Raw genomic sequence first — 22,056 nt, forward strand, 5'->3', positions numbered from 1 at the left:
CTTACGAGTGGAAGGACTGCTCACATCCACCTTTTCTCCGGTTGGTGCAGTTGAATGCAGCACAAGTTGGCATCGTAAAATGATCGTCAAATATGTAAAACACACCAGTATATAGGAGCGAAAGCTGCCGAGAACTGTAACTGTATCAATGCTATCAGTGAATCGCGTGCAGATGAGTGGTCGCGTAGCGTGGCTTTGTTTTGGTACTAGCAACATGGCTGCCGCCGACCTCATAATCAGGACACCGATCCGTGATCCAGTTATTTTTAGATTAGTGGGGTAATCATGTGACGTGACGTTTGAAAATACCCTTACGTAAAAAAAAAAAAGCTTTATTGCACAGGTCACACTGGAATGACTTCTTTTCAGCGTGGGTAGTCATGTGACATTTAAGATTGCTCTTTCGTGTCACACTGGAAAGAGCGACTCTCTAGTGTGGATCATCGGGTTTCGGAAAAAAAGCCCCACCGAGAAAAAAAAGGCCCCAACAGAACAAAAAGCCCCAAAAATTCCTAGGAAAAAAGCCCCACTTAAGAAATTCCCTGGCGGAAAAAAGCCCCACCTTGAAAATACCCAGGCGGAAAAAAAGCCCCAAATTCTAGAAAAGCCCCAATTTAGGAAAAGGTAACAATTTAAGAATAAAACTATGTGTTTATTGCTTAAAAGATAAGTTTACTTGACACTATATGAAAATAATACAATATACTAAATATAAAGCAATCGGAAATTACTTCAATTCAACACAATACATGACAATAGAAAATCAATAGTATAATTGAGGCTAGCTATGCAGTATAGTATAAAAGTATCAAGTATAAAATAATAGTCAGCACCAGTTTACATGATATATGAAACTACTACAATATACTAAATATTATGAATAGCAGATTTTTATTATAGAAAAATACAAAGTCAGCACTAAGTTATGAAATAGTACATTTGAAAGTTAGCACTACTTTAAGTAAATCTAAATCGAATTACAAGCGGATGCAGTGGGCACAGCCTTTAAGAAACGCTTCAATGTCTTTCTGGCCTGCTTGGAAGTCTTTGCAGAGAGTGGGAAGCCTTTTCTGAAGGTCTTTTGTATGTCTCCCTCCCCTGCCCTGGTCTTTTCGTAGAGCCTCGGTCGCGATCCACACGGAAGGATGGTCGGTCGGTCGTGGCCGATCATCCACATGTGTGAAGGCTTGATTCCACGCCTCACAATGCTTGTTCGTACGATGCCCGCCCGCCCGCCCGCCAGACAAGGTTACTTCGTGTACGTTCCAAAGTTCGGGTGGAAAAAGGGGTGGCCTTCGGCGCATACGAAGCGGCGGTCGGTAGCACAGCACATCACCTGGGCGTTCGGCAGGCATCTGGATACGACGATATCCTCCACACACGTAGGTCGCATCGAAATAATCTACCAGACAACTGAGTTGCTCCGGAATAACAGTTCCTAAAAATTCCATCCCCTCCGAAACTCTGTCACATGGTAGAAAAGCCAAGGCATCTAACATAGAACAAAATAATCTACTTTCTTCGTCTGTCTTGTACAGTGTCACAAGGCCTAATTCCTGTATCTTCCTCCAGGTGTTCTGCGTTAGGTGAAAAACAAAACAAAAAACAATCGTGGCACTGAACGTAATCCCCGAATACAGTCCGGATAGCATTCACAGTCGCGAGTTCGAAATCGGTTGTGATTGTCGTTGGATCAAGGTTGAATCCTAGTGTGGCACACTGTTCAACAATGGCTTGGAACACTTCTTCATATATGCTCTGAGTTTTGCCAGAAAGAAAGGCGTAGACACATGTTATCTTCGACTCGCCTAAAGGGCAACGAATTAAATAGAGATGATGAACGAGTTTCGGAGCAGTCCGGAATGTGCCATCCATAAACCATTGACTGGAACGAGCAAGATAACGCAATCCCTCTTCAGTTGCAAAGACAATAACCCGTCTACTGCTATCAGCAGGATCTTTCGGAAGAGCGTGGCGCTTATGGTTGCGAATCGTGCGTTTCACAGACTCGAGTTTCCAATCTCAGCACGCGCTGCGACAGGAAGATTAACAACAGAATCGGCAATAATCTGACTTGGCTTTCCTCTGGTGGCAGAAGCGTGCTCATTCATTTGAACCAGACTGGCCTTCGTGGCATCTACTTTAGAAGTATTAGAATTATGACTATGTTTTGTACCTTTGATTACAATAGATATATCCAAGTCCGTGTACAGTGTTGCACTGCATTTCATAGCTTTTCTCCTTGAACACTCCCATCGTATAGACGTTTTGTTCACACTCTTCTTCGTGTACATATAACCATCGTAACAAAGTTTCTGTCCACCTTTGTTGTTTTTGATAATTTCCATGTTGAAATATATATATATCCACTCAGATGAGTACACACTAATGATATGAATGATACTGTGATGAATGTGGGACTTGTATACCCACACCATTAGGGAAGCCTACTTCACACCTTTAATGCAATTAAACACCTCAACCTCACGGAATGTGAAACCAACTCACCGGGCCCTTTGAACTAGGTCTTATTTACAACAAGTATTACTGTTATTAATTGGGGCCTTTTTTCCGGTGGGGCTTCTTTCCCAACAGGGATCTTCCTATGTGGGGCTTTTTTCCGCTGGGGCTTTTTCCAGGATTCGTGGATCATCATGTGACATTTGAGGTGACCCTTTTGTGAAAAAAGTGGAATCACATAGGTCACACCGAAATAGCTTCTCTCATGTGTGAGTCATCATGTGACGTTTGAGATGACCCTTTTGCGAGAATCACACAAGTTACACTGGAATGGCTGTGTGGGTCCTCATGTGACGTTTCAGACCACCCTTTAGCGAGAAAGCAGAATCACAAAAGTCACACTGGAAAGGCTTCTCTCCTGTGTGGGTCATCATGTGATGTTTAAGACTACCCTTATGTGAGAAAGCAGAATCACACAAGTCACACTGGAAAGGCTTCTCTCCTGTGTGGGTCATCATGTGACGTTTGAGATGACGCTTTTGTGAGAAAGCAGAATCACACAAGTTACACTGGAATGGCTTCTCTCCTGTGTGGGTCATTTTGTGATATTTGAGACTAACCTTATGTGAGAAAGCAGAATCACACAAGTTACACTGGAATGGCTTCTCTCCGGTGTGGGTCATCATGTGACGTTTCAGAACACCCTTTTGCGAGAAAGCAGAATCACACAAGTCACACTGGAAAGGCTTCTCTCCTGTGTGGGTCATCATGTGATGTTTGAGACCACCCTTATGTGAGAAAGCTGAATCACACAAGTTACACTGGAATGGGTTTTTTCCTGTGTGGGTCATCATGTGATGTTTGAGATGACTCTTTTGCGAGAAAGCAGAATCACACAAGTCACACTGGAAAGGCTTCTCTCCTGTGTGGGTCATCATATGTCGTGTGAGATTACCCTTTTGCGAGAAAGCAGAATCACACAAGTTACACTGGAATGGCTTCTCTCCTGTGTGGGTCATCATGTGATGTTTGAGACTACCCTTATGTGAGAAAGCAGAATCACACAAGTTACACTGGAATGGCTTCTCTCCTGTGTGGGTCATCATGTGATGTTTGAGACTACCCTTATGTGAGAAAGCAGAATCACACAAGTTACACTGGAATGGCTTCTCTCCTGTGTGGGTCATTATGTGGTATTTGAGACTACCCTTATGTGAGAAAGCAGAATCACACAAGTTACACTGGAATGGCTTCTCTCCTGTGTGGGTCATCATGTGATATTTAAGACTATGCTTACGTGAGAAAGCAGAATCACACAAGTTACACTGGAAAGGCTTCTCTCCTGTGTGGGTCATCATGTGATATTTGAGATCATCCTTTTGTGACAAAGCAGAATCACACAAGTCACACTGGAAAGGCTTCTCTCCTGTGTGGGTCATCATGTGACATTTCAGACCACCCTTTTGCGAGAAAGCAGAATCACACAAGTCACACTGGAAAGGCTTCTCTTCTGTGTGGGTCATCATGTGATGTTTGAGATCACCCTTTTGTGAGAAAGCTGAATCACACAAGTTACACTGGAATGGCTTCTCTCCTGTGTGGGTCATCATGTGATATTTGAGACTACCCTTATGTGAGAAAACAGAATCACACAAGTCACACTGGAATGGCTTCTCTCCTGTGTGGGTCATCATGTGACGTTTCAGACCACCCTTTTGCGAGAAAGCAGAATCACACAAGTCACACTGGAAAGGCTTCTCTCCTGTGTGGGTCATCATGTGATGTTTGAGATCACCCTTTTGTGAGAAAGCTGAATCACACAAGTTACACTGGAATGGCTTCTCTCCTGTGTGGGTCATCATGTGATGTTTGAGATGACCCTTATGTGAGAAAGCAGAACCACACAAGTCACATTGGAAAGGCTTCTCTCCTGTGTGGGTCATCATATGTCGTGTGAGATTACCCTTTTGCGAGAAAGCAGAATCACACAAGTTACACTGGAAAGGCTTCTCTCCTGCGTGGGTCATCATATGTCGTGTGAGATTACCCTTTTGCGAGAAAGCAGAATCACACAAGTTACACTGGAATGGCTTCTCTCCTGTGTGGGTCATCATGTGATATTTGAGACTACCCTTATGTGAGAAAGCAGAATCACACAAGTTACACTGGAAAGGCTTCTCTCCTGTGTGGGTCATCATGTGATATTTAAGACTATGCTTACGTGAGAAAGCAGAATCACACAAGTCACACTGGAAAGGCTTCTCTCCTGTGTGGGTCATCATGTGATATTTGAGATCATCCTTTTGTGACAAAGCAGAATCACACAAGTCACACTGGAAAGGCTTCTCTCCTGTGTGGGTCATCATGTGACATTTCAGACCACCCTTTTGCGAGAAAGCAGAATCACACAAGTCACACTGGAAAGGCTTCTCTTCTGTGTGGGTCATCATGTGATGTTTGAGATCACCCTTTTGTGAGAAAGCTGAATCACACAAGTTACACTGGAATGGCTTCTCTCCTGTGTGGTTTATCATATGATGTTTGAGATTACCCTTATGTGAAAAAGCAGAATCACACAAGTCACACTGGAAAGGATTCTCTCCTGTGTGGGTCATCATATGTTGTGTGAGATTACCCTTTTGCGAGAGAGCAGAATCACACAAGTCACACTGGAATGGCTTCTCTCCTGTGTGGGTCATGAGATGTTTGAGATGACCCTTTTGCGAGAAAGAAGAATCACACAAGTCACACTGGAAAGGCTTATCTACTATGTCATCATGTGATATATGTGGTAATATTTTGGTGAGAAAACTGCATAAAATAGGTCGCACTAGAAATGTTTCTCCCCATGAGATAGCTGAGGTATAGATGCCACATCGGGTTTTCCTTGTTGCATGACAAATACACGGAATCTATGGATAACTTTCCCACAGAAATGTTGATGGTTACCTTTCTGAAAAAAATGTAATAAGATTGACATTAACTTTTTGAGATTTGTAACAGCAGGATTGTGGGTGTTTTGTACCCAAACCATTTCATACATGCCATCCCCTATTATAAGAATATTTTACTAAAAAGCACACAGTAAAATCGATTATCGAAATCACTCATGAAAATGGGATGTGTTCACATGACATCCACACCAATTACATTGTCCTAGCCCTCGAATAGGTCCCCACCTACCCGGGTACACAACTCGCCAACAACCACCCCCACCACTGTTAACATTGGTCATTGTTTGCTTAGTGTAAACAAACACACAGTTGCCACTGTCCAATCCGTGTAGCAGTTGCAACTGCTGACAATATTACAAACCAACAGACCCTTTCCTCCTATAAAGGGGGTGTCTGCAGAGCCTTTCGCCAAGTTGTGGGTTGAAATTCCATACTTCTCTCCTGTCCCTCAATCAACCAGTACTAAAACAAAATTTTGAGATTATCTTATCGAGTAACAGATTCACCGTTGCAACGGTCACTACAAATGAGTTGCAATTAAATTTGTGAAAAATTTACGTCCATTGTCTATTTTACCCATAAATCACAATGGCAACACAATTTTCTCCAGATTCAATTACGGTGTTCACAAACTTGTAGCTTTATGTCTATAGTAATTGTATGTCTGGCATTAGAGAATGTAAACACTGAACAAGTTTGATACGTCGCCTTCTTTCTATCTACAAATTTGGCAGCGGCGATCAGAACCAATGAAGAACTAGGCCAAAAAAAGCAACCTTTAACGTAGAGGCACACTACTTGCTTTGCTCTCAAAATCTTGCGTACGTCGCGTAGGGAGTGTTTTGCAGATGACTTTTTGGGCTAACAGCAAACAAAAATGAAGACAAAGCATCCCGCCAAGCTTTTACCTATGTTAACAAAGTGGGATGTTTAATGCCCACGCTTCGGTCCTAGGACCGTCTTCAGGGGCGTAATGAGATACAGTGGACAAAAAGCTTAATACATTGGCCGTAGTTGGAACTGGGAGAGTTATTCCGTGATACCGAAGCTGTCCGGGTCCCCTCCTCCTCCAGTCGTTACAGGAACTGGATAACTGGTCACAACCTTACATACCCAGTTATACATAATGGATCATATACATTTTTATTTACAAAGAATAAATACAATAGAATAAAATGCAACTTATACAACATGTGAAAAAGTGGACTACACTTGCACGAAAAAGGAAATAGATTAAATCATGTTCATACACACTGTGACCTTTGTTCACCCTGTACTCTCTCACTTTATGTTGCGTCTGTCATTGTGTTCCTAGTGCCCAGGTATATTGAATTTAAGTCTATGCACCTATTTACGCTAACTTCTTTTGTCGTCCACGCTTCTACAAATATTCTCCTTTTCTTTGAGCTGTCTCTGTGTACCACTCTGGCTCCTTCCCAGTCAATGTTGTGCTGTAGCTCGTCCATGTGTTTATAAAGTGCTGAGGCTGCATCTTTCCGTTTAATTGCCTGTTTATACTCTTTAATTCTAGTGGCGAGTTTCTTCTGTCTTTCTCCTATGTAATCTGCATCACAATCCAAACAGCCAATGCGGTACACTACACCCGACCACTGAGTGGGTGCTTCCATGTCTTTGACCCTGGTGAGGTTGTGATGCAGAGTGTTGCGTGGTTTATGTGCTACCTGTATGTTCTTGTCCAAGAGTATCCTGGCCGTCACCTCTGATGCACCTTTAATGTACAGAATTGTGACCCTGTGTCCTGTGTGAGGGGATTGTGTTGCGGTACGTTGCGTCCTCGTCCATTTCCAGACGGTCTGACTCGGATAACCGTTGGTTCGGAAAACATCACGTAGGTGCCTTCTTTAGCACACCTTCTCAAACTCAGACACTAACCTCCTTAACTCCTCCTCTAATCCTCCAAATTTCTCCATTTTCTTTAACTTTCTCTAATCCCCGGCCCATTACCCTTGCACTTAACTCTCGCACCACCCCATCCATTTACACATTGAAAAGCCACGGCGACACAACACATCTCTGGCGAAGTCCCACCCATACATCAAACCGCCCGCTCTCTCCATTTCAAATTCAAAGGATTACAAAGGAGAAGCATGCCGACAGGAGACCTTTTGGTCCATAACTTGGTCAGATGCGAAAAAACTATAATGATGATAGATAAATTAATACAAAAAAAACTAATAATGATAAATAAGAATAAATAGATAAATAGGTAAAGTTAAATGATAAACAATCAGGTAAATAGTAAATAATAATAAATGGACAGATAATAATAAACAAATTGAGAAATAATAAGTGTGAAAATGTTGTCACTTTTAATGTTGTCGATTCCCTCTAAAAAACTTAGACATGTATCAAGTCACCTGAGTCTACTTTTTTTTTTTTTTTTGGGGGGGGGGGGATAGATTCATATGATTTAATTGATTTTTTTTTTTTTTTTTTTTTTTTTATAATTGGAATCAGTCTTGTGGCTCGCTGTTGCACTTTTTCCAATCTGTTGGTGACCATAACGGAACGGCATATTCCAACTGTGGAAGACTGCATTATACACAATCATGCACGCAAACAACACAACATACACTCTATAAAGGATTTGTGGGAAAACCCAGTTTCGGCTGTGGCCTTCCTTGGGGAGACGGGACTGCTCGGACAGACAGTCTAGGGAACGACAACAACAACAACAACAACTGTGGTTGAAGTCATAAGACCACGCAATCAGTCCTAGAATCTTATTTGCTTTCTCAGAGGCTGAAATACATTGTTTAGATGATTTCCAATCATTACTGATAATTAACCCAAGATCCTTCTCACTATCCACTTTTGTTAACGAATTTCTAAATAAGTTACAATTGTACTTACTGTTATTTCTACCTATGTGCATAACCTTGCATTTACTTGTGTTCAATTTCATTAGCCAATTCACAGACCATTAGTTTAAATTTATCGTTTGCCATTCCATGCAGTTTTGTATTATCAGCAAATCTGGAGATAATAGATTTCAGTCCGTGGTCTATATAATTTATATATACTATGAAGAGAAGTGGCCAAAGAATGGAACCCTGAGGAACTCCACTTTGTAAGAACATCTTTGCCTCTGTGAGTTTGGTGGATTCCATCAAAAACATATAAGTCATGATGCCTAGAAATGAGAAACCAAGCATCAAGAAAATGGTATCCCAGTTGCATGAACAACTGTGATATCATCTCATTGATCCTTATGGCTTTAACACAAGTTGTACTACTCTTGCAAAAAAAAAAAATCTTGACTGCTATTAACAGCTTTCCTCCTATCCCATATATCTGTAAAACCTCCCACAATGCCTTTCCATCTACCCTGTCAAAACCCTTCTCCAAATACTTGAAGGCCCAAAATCATCTTAACCCTTTGCTAAAGCTTTCTCACATATCTGCCTTACCACGAAAATCTGACTTTGCACATCATGTAAATGCTCTCTCAATGAGCAGACGCTGAGTCATTGACTTGAACCCAAGTTGCTGGTTCCTTCTGAGATTTTGATTCCTAATAACAAAAGAATAATTTTACCAAAGATGCTCCCCAAGTGAATTGAATTTGTACTTAATCGCACATTTCTTTATTAGTTAACTTTACCTATTCACTATTTATTTGTATTTATTCACTATTATTTGTATTTATATGTATTATTCACTATTATTTGTATTTATTTGTTTATTTATAGTTATATCTTTTTGCATCCGACCTAGTTATGGACCAAAAGGTCTCCTATTGGCATGCTCCTCCTTTGCAATCTTTTGTGAATAGAATTGGTTACCCTCCTAAACATGTAATGTATGCACATCATACCCACACCATTTACAGTGTCGCAGCCCTGTATCACTGTTGGAAAAGGATCTGTTTTCCTCATCCAAACAAACAATTTCTTACTTTAGTTAGACTAATTCAAAATGAGAAAGTTCAATCTTACCTTCTTGATTCTTATATGTAATTTATTGAAAAGGCGAAGACTTTTCAAGAGACTGGTTTTAACTCGGTTGAGTGTGTACTTACTCTCTTTTGCCTTATTGAATTTATCCAACTGTGGATATTAATCCAACTAAATTGTGATGTAATCCTCTTTTGTTTTTAAAGAGGTTTCTCTTTACAGTTGGAAGTAAATGTTCCTCTGAAATTGATTTACAGTAAACTTATATTATTTACTTTTACATACATACATATTGCAAGGCTTTTTCCCCCTTACTAGAGAGGTAGCCAAAAAGGAAAAGGCATAAAATCATTCCCACCCATTCCATCCCCGAAAACACTCCACACCCCTCCACCCTCCCTCCCATCTTAGCACCTCCTAGATGACGGGTCATCCCTGCACCTTGTCCACTGCCCTGGGTCAGAAGCAGTGTCGCAAGACACAGCACATCCACAGCAAGGCCGCTGTTGACACAAATTCTCAGTGTCTTAATTTCACAGAATCAAAGAATTTTTTAAATGAAGCCGGCAACTAGCAGTAAGCAATATCTATACATAACTCGTTCATTGTTTACTTTTTCACAGACCAGAATTTTTGGTATTTATTTCAAATATTTAAATTTTTCAATAGACTACAAATTATCAGTAGGAATTGATCATTAAAATTATTAATTATTCAGATTTTATCCAATAATTTAAATATACATAATTTATTACTTTAATGAAATTAAACCTCCAGAGTTCAATAAATGAGTTCAATATGACGTACCTTTTACGTAATTTCTAATATACTCCAGACAAGAGATTGCATTTGTAACAAATGCAATGCAATGCAACCTTAATTGTGTCCAAATCAATATAAATACAAATATGATAAATCAATAAGATTTTAATGCCTCTAATCAAACTTTGATAAAACATTTTATTCTCACCCTTAGATTAAGGGTGCAGTATTTAAACCACCACCTAAACACATGTATCCTCACCCCTGAACCAGGGTGTAGCATTTTACCCAACACCTAATACCCAATTTATAATTTATAAATAATCAAGTTTATTTTTCATAAGTTCACGCTGCTTTAATGCAGCCTTTCTTTTTGGTTTGAGATCTCTATTATTTGCAGATGGAGCTTGAGGATTTGTTTGATTTGAATCGTTTCCAGTATCTACCTCTGAAGGTTGTGATGGATTTTGACTTCCAAGAGTGATATTTAATTCCATGGGATACAAATTCTTTATTGCATGGAAGGCAATTTCTCCATTATTTTGTTTCACTTTAACAATTCTAACCTTATTGTCATGCCCAATAATTATCTCTAATATCATTCCCATTAACCAAAAGGGTCTGGGTTTATTTGGATGTTTAATCAAAACTACATCTCCTTTCTTTATCTTGTCAGACCATTCTTTCTGGTAAAGATTTTTTGCATGATCCCTTAAACTCAGAAGATAGTCTTCATACCACAACCTTCTAAATTCCTCAAACATCTCATTCTGCTTGCAAAGTGCATTTTCAAGATTTTCCTGATTTTCATCATTAACCCAAATATCAGTTTCATCTTTGAACATCAATGAGCCAATGTTGTTAAGTTTGAGGAATGAACTTGGAGTTATAAATTCAAATTCTTCTGAACTGGCTCTATAAGTGAGAGGTCTAGAATTAATGGCATTTTTTATGTTTGAAAGGGCAGTGAGAAACTCAAAATATGTTGATTTAGATCTTCCAATTGCCTTATACAGACAGTTTTTTACTGCTCTGATAAGACATTCCCATGCTGCCCCAACCCATGCTGAATATACTGGGATTCTTACATGTTTGATTTTGTTTTTTGAGAGTTCATCCAAAAATTCATTCGACTCGAGAGTTTTCTCTAATATGTCTCCCTTTCACAAATGATCGGGCATTATCACTGTACAAGTTGGAATAGTATATTGATTACAAAATCTTTGAAAGGCCAGAATGAAATTCTTAGTTGACACGTCAGGCAACAACTCAAAATGGACAGCCCTGATATTAAGACAAGTGAAAATCAATATGAAATATTTACTCAAAGCATTAGTATTATCTTTTCTCAAAAATACATGACCTGTATAATCAACTCCCACATGATTGAAAGGTCTGATCAGATTCATGTGCTGCTTAGGCATACTGGTTACTTTAGGGTAATTATAGGCAAGTGCATTATACTTCTGGCAAATTTTGCAGTCCTTAATTGAAGCTTTAACAGAAGATCTACCCTTTGGGATCCAGAATCCTTGGGACCTTAGGAAATTTAAGGTAGTACTGACTCCCATGTGTTGTACCTAAGCATGACAAAATCTGGTAAAAAGTACAGTGAAATGGTGATCTTTTCCCAAAAGTACAGGATTATGCACATTATAATCAAATTAAGTGATTTGGAAATCCTTCCTCGTGATTTCAGGATGCCCTTTTCATCAAGAAACAAGTTTAAATTCAATACTAAGGAAGGCACTTCTGAATCTTTAAAGTTACTTGACTTGAGTGTATCCACTTGTTTAAGGAAGCTAATTTCTTTAGCAAAACCGACTGACTGATTTATCATGATCCAATAATCCAACACCTTCTTATGAGAGTTTTTACCACTCTTCATACAAATCCACTTGAAGAGATACTCAGTGATTTTCATAACTTTATTATAGTTTGAAAACTTATTAATGTCAAAAATAGGTTTGATTTCAACTTCTTTTCCTTGCATGGTATTGTATTGATATTTTGATTCATCAGATTAAAACCCACACTCAACAATGGGTATTTAGGCCAGGTATTTAATTCATATTTCATCCAATCTGGTCCCTTGAGCCAAAATTCAAAATTATCGATAAATTTGTTGTAGGTTAATCCTCTAGTTAAGAGATAAGCAGAATTATTTTCAGTTTTGACATAATTAAAACTAATGGGAATGTTATAATCCCTTTCAAGCTGTTGTAGTTTACTATCCATCTCACCTATTCTATTTTTGACAAACTTAGATATTAGTTTAGTCTGTCTGGTTATTAACCAGTTGAGCACAACTTGTGGATCAACAGCAATATTAATATAGTTGATTCTTATATTGGAATAGGCATTCAAAATAGTGGAGATGCACTTTAAAGCAAGAATCACTCCAAGTAGCTCCAAGACTGGGATACTATGTTCTTTTTCCTTGTTAGCAGGAGCCACTTTTGCTTTAGCAAATAAGAGGGAACTACTTTCCTTACTGGTACCATAAGCAACAAACCCAAAGCAATTTTGTGAGCTGTCACTAAAAATATTAAGTCCATACTCTTCATTCTCATTTAATGCCTGCCTATTAAAGGAGACCTGATTAGCTTTCTCAAAGGCTGGTTTAATATTATCCCACTCATTTATTATGGAAGTGAACATTAAGGGAGAGCGACTGGAGGAAGTGGATAGTTTTAGATACTTGGGTGCAAGTGTAGCAGGAAAAGGTGGAGTGAAGGTGGAGGTAGAATGTAGATTGAGAGAAGCGAGTAAATGCCTTGGTGGTTTAAAGAGTGTAATGAGAAATAGACATTTGGGAATGGATGCGAAGAGGAGACTGTATGAAGGAGTGATTGTGCCAACACCACTGTATGGGGCAGAAACGTGGAACATAAGAGAAGAAGAGAGAAGGAGTTTGAATGTGTTTGAGATGAGGTGTCTGAGAAGTATGGTGGGGGTTACTAGGCTAGATAGAGTGAGAAATGAGGAGGTGAGGAGGAGAACAGGGGTGAAAAAGGATTTGGGAGAGAGGGTTGATGAAAGAATATTAGGATGGTTTGGACACATGGAAAGAATGAGTGAAGAAAGACTAGTAAAAGAGGTATGGAAGGCAGATGTGGAGGGAGTGAACATGAAGGGACGTCCTAGGATGAGGTGGATGGATGGGGTGAAGGGGGCTTTGGGGAAGAGGGGAATGTCTGTTGAGGAAGGAAGGGAGAGGACGGAAGACAGAGGTGAGTGGAGAATGGTTGTATATGGATGATGTTGTGACTGCATGAGGAGGAATGGGCGGGGGGGTGGGGTAGTATGTGTGAGTAAATTTTGATGCAGCCCGAAGGGATTTCTCCCCGTCCTCTGCGCTTATATGCAAAGGGGGACGGAGAGGGGGGGTCGCCGATTAAATGAAGCGGCCTTGCTGTGGATGTACTGTGTCTTGCGACACTGCTTCTGACCCAGGGCGGTGGGCGGGGTGCAGGGATGACCCATCATCCAGGAGGTGCTCAGATGAGAGGAAGGGTGGGAGGGGTGTGGAGTGTATTTGGGGATGAAATGGGTGGAAGTGTTTTTATGCCTTTCCCTTTTTGGCTACCTCCCTTGAAAGGGGGAAAAAGCCTTGGTATATGTATGTATGTATGTATGTATTTATTATGTCCTCAGGCAATTTTTTATCCCATCCTAATTTGTGTTGCCACACCTTCCTCATCAATAACTTTCCTTTGATACTAATGGGTAAGACTAACCCCAGTGGATCGAATAAACTTGAAGTCTCAGATAACAATTGTCTTTTAGTACTGACAGAGTGAAATTCAACAGGCGCAAGCTTCATCCCATCTATATTAGGATTAAAAATGTGTGTGGAGCAAGAGATGGTGGTTGGAAAGGAGCCCCTCCAAAATGTTAGGTTAGGTATTTATCAACCCCCAAGCATTTATTGACCCTTTGCATACTCGCATTGACTGCCATGGGTCAACATCAACCACTCTGGAGACCTCTGGTCTTGCCAGTGCCTGACAAGGAAGTATCACATGACTGCTGTCAACAGTTTTCCTCTAATGGCATTTAAACTTGAGTTCTTGGTGCCTAGGGAATCCATAAACTTCATCCCGTGACAGAAACATGGACCTTGTTATGAACAGAAGGATCTCCTGGCATATTTTTTGCTTTGACACTGTATGAAAAACATATTGTATTATCCAAAGTTATATTGCATTCAGGGATCTAAATCCTGACATTAGCAAAACACCCAACAGGCAATTTTTCCCAACAATTTTCCTGTTGATTTGACCAAATCGGGTGTTCCATATCAATTGGAAATCACTAGTTTGTACTATACCCCCACCCCCATCTGAGGACTGCATTGGGAAATAAGTATTGTGATTTAGAGACACATGCAAAGGCAGTGATTAGTGCGAGAAATGACAACATTGTTCAAATAAACGATAAAGCAAGCACAGTATTCTCTTATTCTGACCATATCTAACCTACTCAGTCTCTCTCTCCCTCATGGAAAATAGATTTTTCAATGGTATTTGTTTAATTTGTTTCTTGTATTCGATACGAGATAATTTTATACAAGATCATTTTCATTCTCTTCCATACATATATATTTTTTTACAATAAATGTATAGTAATGATTCTACATAATAATAATTTTAAGTAATCACATAGATGTTTGTCAGTCTGCAACCCTTTCCTATATCATCTGCTAGCCCATGTTTAAATACAATAAATTCATAGTATCGTCAGCAACGATTTTTAAAACACCAAAACTTGTTAGGTTACAAAATTTAACTTCCCTGCAGACAGCCCCCTCTACAATTTTTGAAACGCTGGGTTTCTTTCAACAGAACAATACCTAATTTGATCTCGTTACTAACCTACAGAATTCTTTCTAAAGTACCCAACACCTACACAGCTACAACCATAATGGCCTGCAACTTCCAGGCATCAATCTAATCATGTAGGCTCTGTCTGGCAAACGCCTACAATAATCTATTCTTTACCTGTGTGGCTTCTTTCTTTGCTTATCATTTTCATGACACTCTTCAGCGTCTCACAAATGTCTAAACTATTTCAAATATTCTTGCAAATGTACAAAGGCACTTTTAGATTTTTTTTACATGGTTTATCCCTACTTAGCGAATATATTTGCTACAACAGAGCTAAGAATGCTTAAATCATAAGCTCTATCAAGGGGTAGGCTAACTAATCTGTTTTTGTTTCGTAATCCAGAAATCCACCTCCTTACGATCTGACCTTTCACAAGCTGTGGTTTACTAACAGTCGTTATGTGCAGGAAGTAGTGATGAGATGATAGCGGTACTAGTGGTTTTTTTTGTTTGTTTTGTTTTTTCATTTGGGATTGGGCATGTGTAAAATAAAAGTCTTGCTCACAGGCATAATAAGCCAATTAAGAACATCGGTTATGTTTTGAAGATATGTGGGGTTTGATTGCTAATACAGGATTTGTTAGATATTGTTCCTAGCATATATCAATATATCTAAGACTGCTGATTGAAGAACTGGGCAACAATCTGTTACGTAGAGATGTTTTTGCACCTTAACTTAAACTGGAAAAACAAAGACGGCGATGTGATATATATCAAAACGGGTCAAGATTATCATTTAGCAGGGCAGGAATCATAGTGATGGAACGAAATTGTACAAATCTGACTAGGTTTAAGAAGGAAATAGACAAGACCTGATTTACAACAGTGATCAACAAATGGAATAGACTTAATAACCATGTAATGAGCGCTGAAATTATTGGGGACAATTTACCGATTAACCCAACCATAGAACTTGATATCTAGCTCATGTGTGATAAATGTTGATATGAACGATAGTGTACTTCATTTCCTGTGCAATTGAGTAGTTTTTAAGATATTAATTGTTAAAATAATGCACTTAGGCCTACCTCTCCTCCCGAACGATCTGGGGGGAAATGTGGGAAATCGGGGTTTTTGGGAGGGGAGAATTTACACATGGAGTAATGACTGTTGCAGAAGACGTCTAAAAAAATCAACGCATAATATCAAATAATAAACACACAGATTCTACCTTCTATGTAGGGATTGCGGCGCTGAACTCAGAATCAGCCATATTTGTTATTGTTATTAACCTACGCTTCCAACGAATAGCTACATTAGTAGCGAATAGCTACTTTTACCCAACTAACGTCTTCCTTAGGTTCCTTAGGTTCCTCATGTCTTTCTCCTTCTTGGGATGGGCGATTATTACATCCAGTAACGGCCGTTACCCCAATAACTAGTAATTGGTACAAGCTTTTAACATACATAAGCACGAGCGTATGTTTTGCCCACTCGTTCCCACATATATTTTTTTCTCGCTACATTGGAGCGTTGTTCTGAGAGTAGCGTTGCCTCATCTCCAATTTATACGCTACTTGCTACATTGGAGCGCTGTTGTTAGAGTAGCGTTGCCTCATCTCCAATTTTTACGCTAGCTGGACAACTTAATGGGGGAAGTGTTAATTTTGATGGGAGAAATGTTAATGAGGCATTGAATGTCAATGAAGGACCAAATAATAATATAGAGCAAGGTATATAAATAAAAAACAAAATGATAATGTAAGACATGATATTGAAACTCAAAATGTGTCAAAAAGAAATAATCACGAGTGTACTTTAATGCTCGTAGTATTAGGAACAAATTTCAAGAAATACAGGCGTATGTCAAAAGCGAAAATATCGATATGATAGGAATAACTGAGACATGGTTAAATGGTACAGAGTTCGAAGCTGAATTCAATATTGCGGGATTTAAACACTTTCATCAGGATAGAAACCACAAGAAAGGTGGGGGTGTTCTGTTGTACGTTAAAAACAATGTTCATGCTTGTGTTTTAGAGAAAGTGAAACAGGATGCATATGACAGTTTGTGGGTTGAGTTAACCCAAACACATGGACAAAATGAAAATAGGTGTATTGTATAGGCCAAAGACATTATCATTAGCAGACGACAAACTGTAATTTCAAGAACTATCTAGTTTCTGCAACCGGGATTTATTGGTAATGGGTGATTTCAATTTTACTGACATTGATTGGATGACCCTTGAACATGGCCATATGGGTAGTCGCTTGATTGATTTTCTTGGTGACAATTACTTAATTCAGCATGTAAAAGAGCCCACAAGATATGGAAACTTACTCGATCTATTGATCACTAACCGCGAAAGCATGGTAACTGATGTAGAAGTCGGTGAATCTGTTGCAAATAGCGATCACAACTTAGATTCAAACTCCTAAAGATTTTTAGAATAGATACTTGTGTTTCTAAAATACCCGATTTCAGTAAAGCTCAGTTCATAGGACTACGTCAGGAGCTTCAGCTTACAGATTGGGAGGCAAAATTAAACGAAAAACCTGTAGATCAGATGTGGGAAATATTTCAAAATACGCTCACTAAGATGATTCATACTTACATTCCTTTTAAGGACAGACGTCTCCCAAATCAGGCTCGCCCAAAGTGGCTCGACAAAGAAACTGAAAAAGTATTGCTAAAAAGAGACAGGCTTATAAGAAATATAAGTGCTCGGGTGCATCTATTGACTATGAAAGTTATGTATCAATACAGAGAGATTTAAAAAAGACAATAAGAAAAAGAAAACGACAATACGAAATGAACATCGCTGATAAATCCAAAGAGAATCCCAAAGAATTCTATAGTTACATTAGAGATAAAAAGGTTGTTAGGAATCACATTGGTTCACTATTATCTGCTGACGGTCAACTTGAATATTCAAATAAAGGAATGTGCAATATCTTAAACAATTATTTTAGCTCGGTATTCGTAAACGAAACAACTCAAAGTGAACTCCAAACTGAAACCTGTGAAAAGACTAGGGTAAACTTACTCACTACGAAAATGGAAGCTAGCTAACGTTACTCCCATATTCAAAATAGGTGACAAAAAGAAGCCAAATAACTATAGACCTATAAGTTTGACTTCAATCGTAGGAAAAATAATGGAAACTATCATTAGAGATGCTATCGAACATCATTTAGAAAGTAACCGTTTGAAAAATGATAGCCAGCATGGTTTCAGACGGAAACGTTCTTGCGTGACTAACTTACTCGAATTCTACAACACAGTTATCTCGAATTATGACAAAAGAAACAATATAGATTTAATATATCTAGATTTTGCAAAAGCTTTTGATACCGTCCCCCACGAAAGACTACTTACTAAATTAGCTTTACACGGAATAAGTGGTAGCCTATTAGGTTGGACTAGTAATTGGTTGAATGGTCGAAAACAGAGTTGTTTTAAATGGAAAAAACTTCTAGATGGAAAAATGTTACAAGTGGAGTTCCTCAGGGTTCCGTTCTTGGGCCACTTCTATTCATATTATATAGAAATGATATAGACCATGGACTAAAATCTACTGTTTCCAAATTTGCTGATGATACAAAACTGTGCGGAATGACAAATGATTATTTAACCAACTAGATATTCAAGAAGATTTAGATAAATTATAGCAATGGTCTGAAAAGTGGCTAATGAAATTTAACACAAGTAAATGCAAGGTAATACACATAGGTAAAAGTAACAGTAAGCACGATTGCAAGTTATCTGGAAATTCGTTAACAAAAGTGGATAGTGAAAAAGATCTCGGCGTAATTATCAGTAACGACCTCAAATCATCCAAGCAGTATATTACAGCATCTGAGAAAGCAAATAAAATTGTAGGACTGATTGCGCGATCTTTTGATTTCAAAAGTCCATCACTCATTAACAAGCTATATAAATCGTTAGTTCGTCCACATTTGGAATATGCTGTTTTCGTATGGTCACCGAATCTCATTAAAGACATTGACAGACTGGAATAAGTACAATGGCGAGCCACAAAACTGATTCCAAATATCAAAAATAAATCATACGAAAATCGACTAAAACATATGAATCTGTTTTCCCTAAAAAAGCGTAGACTCAGAGGTGATTTGATACAAGTCTTTAAGATTCTAGAGGGAATTGACATCAAAATTGACCAAATTTTCACATTGAATGAGAATCAGACAAGAAACAATGGTCTCAAACTGTCCGGAAATAGATTCAATTTGGAAGTAGGTAGAAACAACTTTGCTAACCGTGTAGTTAATGAATGGAATAAACTTCCTGCACAGGTAGTGCAATGTAGTTCAGTTCGAAGCTTTAAGAATCATTTAGATAAACACCTAAGTAAGATGTTGTAATGATTATAATTTATTTTATATTATTTGTTTTTGTTTTGTTACCATTTGTCTGATTTTCATTTATTATTAGTTATATGTCAATTTATTATTATTTACTATTTACCTGTTTGTTTATTATTTAACTATACCTATGCATTTATTTATGTATTTTATTTGTTATTTACATTATTATATTTTTCATTTTTTATTTTATTATTGTTATTATTTTTTTTGCATCCGGCCTAGATATGGACCAAAAGGTCTCCTGTCGGCATGCTCCGCCTTTGTAATCCTTTGTAATCAATTGCTTCAGCGAAAAGACGCTGAGAAGCTGAAGCAGCAATGGGCTTTACGTGTTGTTTGTTCAAGAAAGTCGATTCCCAGAAAATGTTTGGGATTGTGTTTTTGGTACGAGTAACAATATGCGAAGTCTTAATGGATTTGCAAAGATTTTGACAAGCGGTAGCCTCTTATCAATAATCGCGTTTTCTCACGATTCTATTCTACCTGATAGGATTTAACTTCCACAATTAAACTCTTCACCTTTCTGCTTTGGAAGCTTAGATTTAATATAAAAAAATTACGCCTCAGTGTTGGAGAGAATAAATTGTGAAAGTACTAAAAGGATCATAACGTGTATTTTGGTATACATATATGTACATATATATATATATATATATATATATATATATATATATATATATATATATATATATATATATATACATACATATATATATTGGTGAAGCGTGGCAGGAGATTATCTCTGATTCATATTCTGTTAAAAACGACAGCAAAAGAATTATTAATTAACTTTTTCCGTGAGCTCTCAAGCTTGCGAAAAGTAGATTTCTGATAGGGGGAAAGGGAGTAAATCAAATTTCCAAAACTCATGGGAAACAAAAGTTATAATGAACACAAAAAATACAGCACACAGTAAATTAAATATAAGAAAAGACAAAGAATACAGCAAAAAACAAAATACAAGCAGAACAAATATTTTTAGTTTACTGTGTGCTGTATTTTTTGTGTTCATTATAACTTTTGTTTCCTATGAGTTTTGGAAATTTGATTTACTCCCTTTCCCCCTATCAGAAATCTACTTTTCGCAAGCTTGAGAGCTCACGGAAAAAGTTAATTAAAATTTCTTTTGCTGTCGTTTTTAACAGAATATATATATACACACACACACAGTATATATATATATATATATATATATATATATATATATATATATATATATATGATATATATACATATATTTCTAAACAGAAATGTAGTAGCACATTTGTAAATGACACAAAGGAACCCACAGTCGGAGAAAGAATAAACTTCGAATAAAGAAGAATCCTATATTTCGGCTATCAAATGTAGCCTTCTTCAGGAAAGTACATAAGATAGAGAACAAAGGGGACATATAAACTACAGTAAGAAGAGATGTGGACAGTTGATCTCACTCTGTTCTCTATCTTATGTACTTTCCTAAATAGGGCTACAGTTGATAGCCGAAATATAGGATTCTTCTTTATTCAAAGTATATTCTTTCTCCGACTGTGGGTTCCTGTGTGTCATATATATATATATATATATATATATATATATATACATATATATATATATATATATATATATATATATATATCTATATATATATATCACAACTAACACCACAGTCGGACGAAAGAAAAAGTTGCGTAAGCGGAACTATATATTTCGATTGCTACCTGCAATCCTCTTCAGTAGTACAAAGTGGCAGGGAGGAGGCTATCTTAAGTAGCAACCTCTTACAAAAGAAAGGGAACATGAGAAAATAAAGAACATCACTGCCCCAACCCTTGTTGACCTGAGGTTGACACGAGGTCGGGTCAGGGGGAGGGGGAGGAAGCTTGTTGACAATATTTTTGGTGATGAATAGTCCTGAAATGATGTCTGGGGTCCATTGACCCTTGGAAATATTCATCGTGGGCAGATAATCAATTAATGTTGATTCCACCATTTTCCTTCTGAACCCACACCCTGATTTATAAATGAGATCAGATTTCTCCCAGTCCATCCGGTGATTAAATTTATTAACGTGTTGAAACACTGCTGAATTTATTTGGCCATATCTAATCGACCTTTTGTGTTCATTTAATCTTGTCCGTAGGTCTCTCCCCGTCTGGCCAATGTATGAAAGGTACAATCTTTACATGGAAGGGAGTAAACACCTGGGATATGTTCTTCCTTCAACCTCTGGTGAACATTAACAACTTTTTTATTAATAGTATTAGGGTAGTTATGAATTAAATTTAATTTCTCTTTGGGAAGAAACTTGGACAATTGACTGATGGACTCTGAGAAGGGGATGACTAGGGGACTTTTTCTCCGAGCCTTTAGGATTTGTAGCCCCCAATTTTTAGAACACGAATTAACTTCTATCAAGTCCCAATTAACAAAATTAGCCTACCCTCATTGGTTTCTGGATAAAGCCCTTAGTCAAGCCAGAGCAAGTTTTTTCAATCACCCTTCCACTAAGTCAAAGAAAGAGAGACAAAATCCCCTAGTCATCCCCTTCTCAGAGTCCATCAGTCAATTGTCCAAGTTTCTTCCCAAAGAGAAATTAAATTTAATTCATAACTACCCTAATACTATTAATAAAAAAGTTGTTAATGTTCACCAGAGGTTGAAGGAAGAACATATCCCAGGTGTTTACTCCCTTCCATGTAAAGATTGTGACCTTTCATACATTGGCCAGACGGGGAGAGACCTACGGACAAGATTAAATGAACA

General features: G+C 38.1%; 1 protein-coding gene across 1 annotated transcript; it reads right to left on the minus strand.

Annotated features, from left to right (window-relative positions):
• Window positions 1-651: 651 nt before the first annotated feature.
• LOC143031452 (uncharacterized) lies at window positions 652-16,215 on the minus strand. The gene is made up of 2 exons (XM_076195276.1): window positions 16,154-16,215; window positions 652-5,413 (listed from the first exon to the last, which is right to left on the minus strand). Exon 2 carries the CDS (start codon window positions 5,157-5,159, stop codon window positions 2,781-2,783), a length of 2,379 nt encoding a protein of 792 aa, XP_076051391.1. The 5' UTR covers window positions 5,160-5,413; window positions 16,154-16,215; the 3' UTR covers window positions 652-2,780.
• Window positions 16,216-22,056: the final 5,841 nt, after the last annotated feature.

The sequence above is a fragment of the Oratosquilla oratoria genome, chromosome 12 (assembly GCF_046742065.1).
Source record: "Oratosquilla oratoria isolate Oo_2021 chromosome 12, ASM4674206v1, whole genome shotgun sequence".
Lineage (NCBI taxonomy): Eukaryota > Metazoa > Arthropoda > Malacostraca > Stomatopoda > Squillidae > Oratosquilla > Oratosquilla oratoria.

Bases quoted from the DNA above. Each gene is read 5' to 3' on its own strand.
- LOC143031452 (XM_076195276.1), bottom strand. From the start codon at position 5,159: ATGACCCACACAGGAGAGAAGCCATTCCAGTGTGACTTGTGTGATTCT.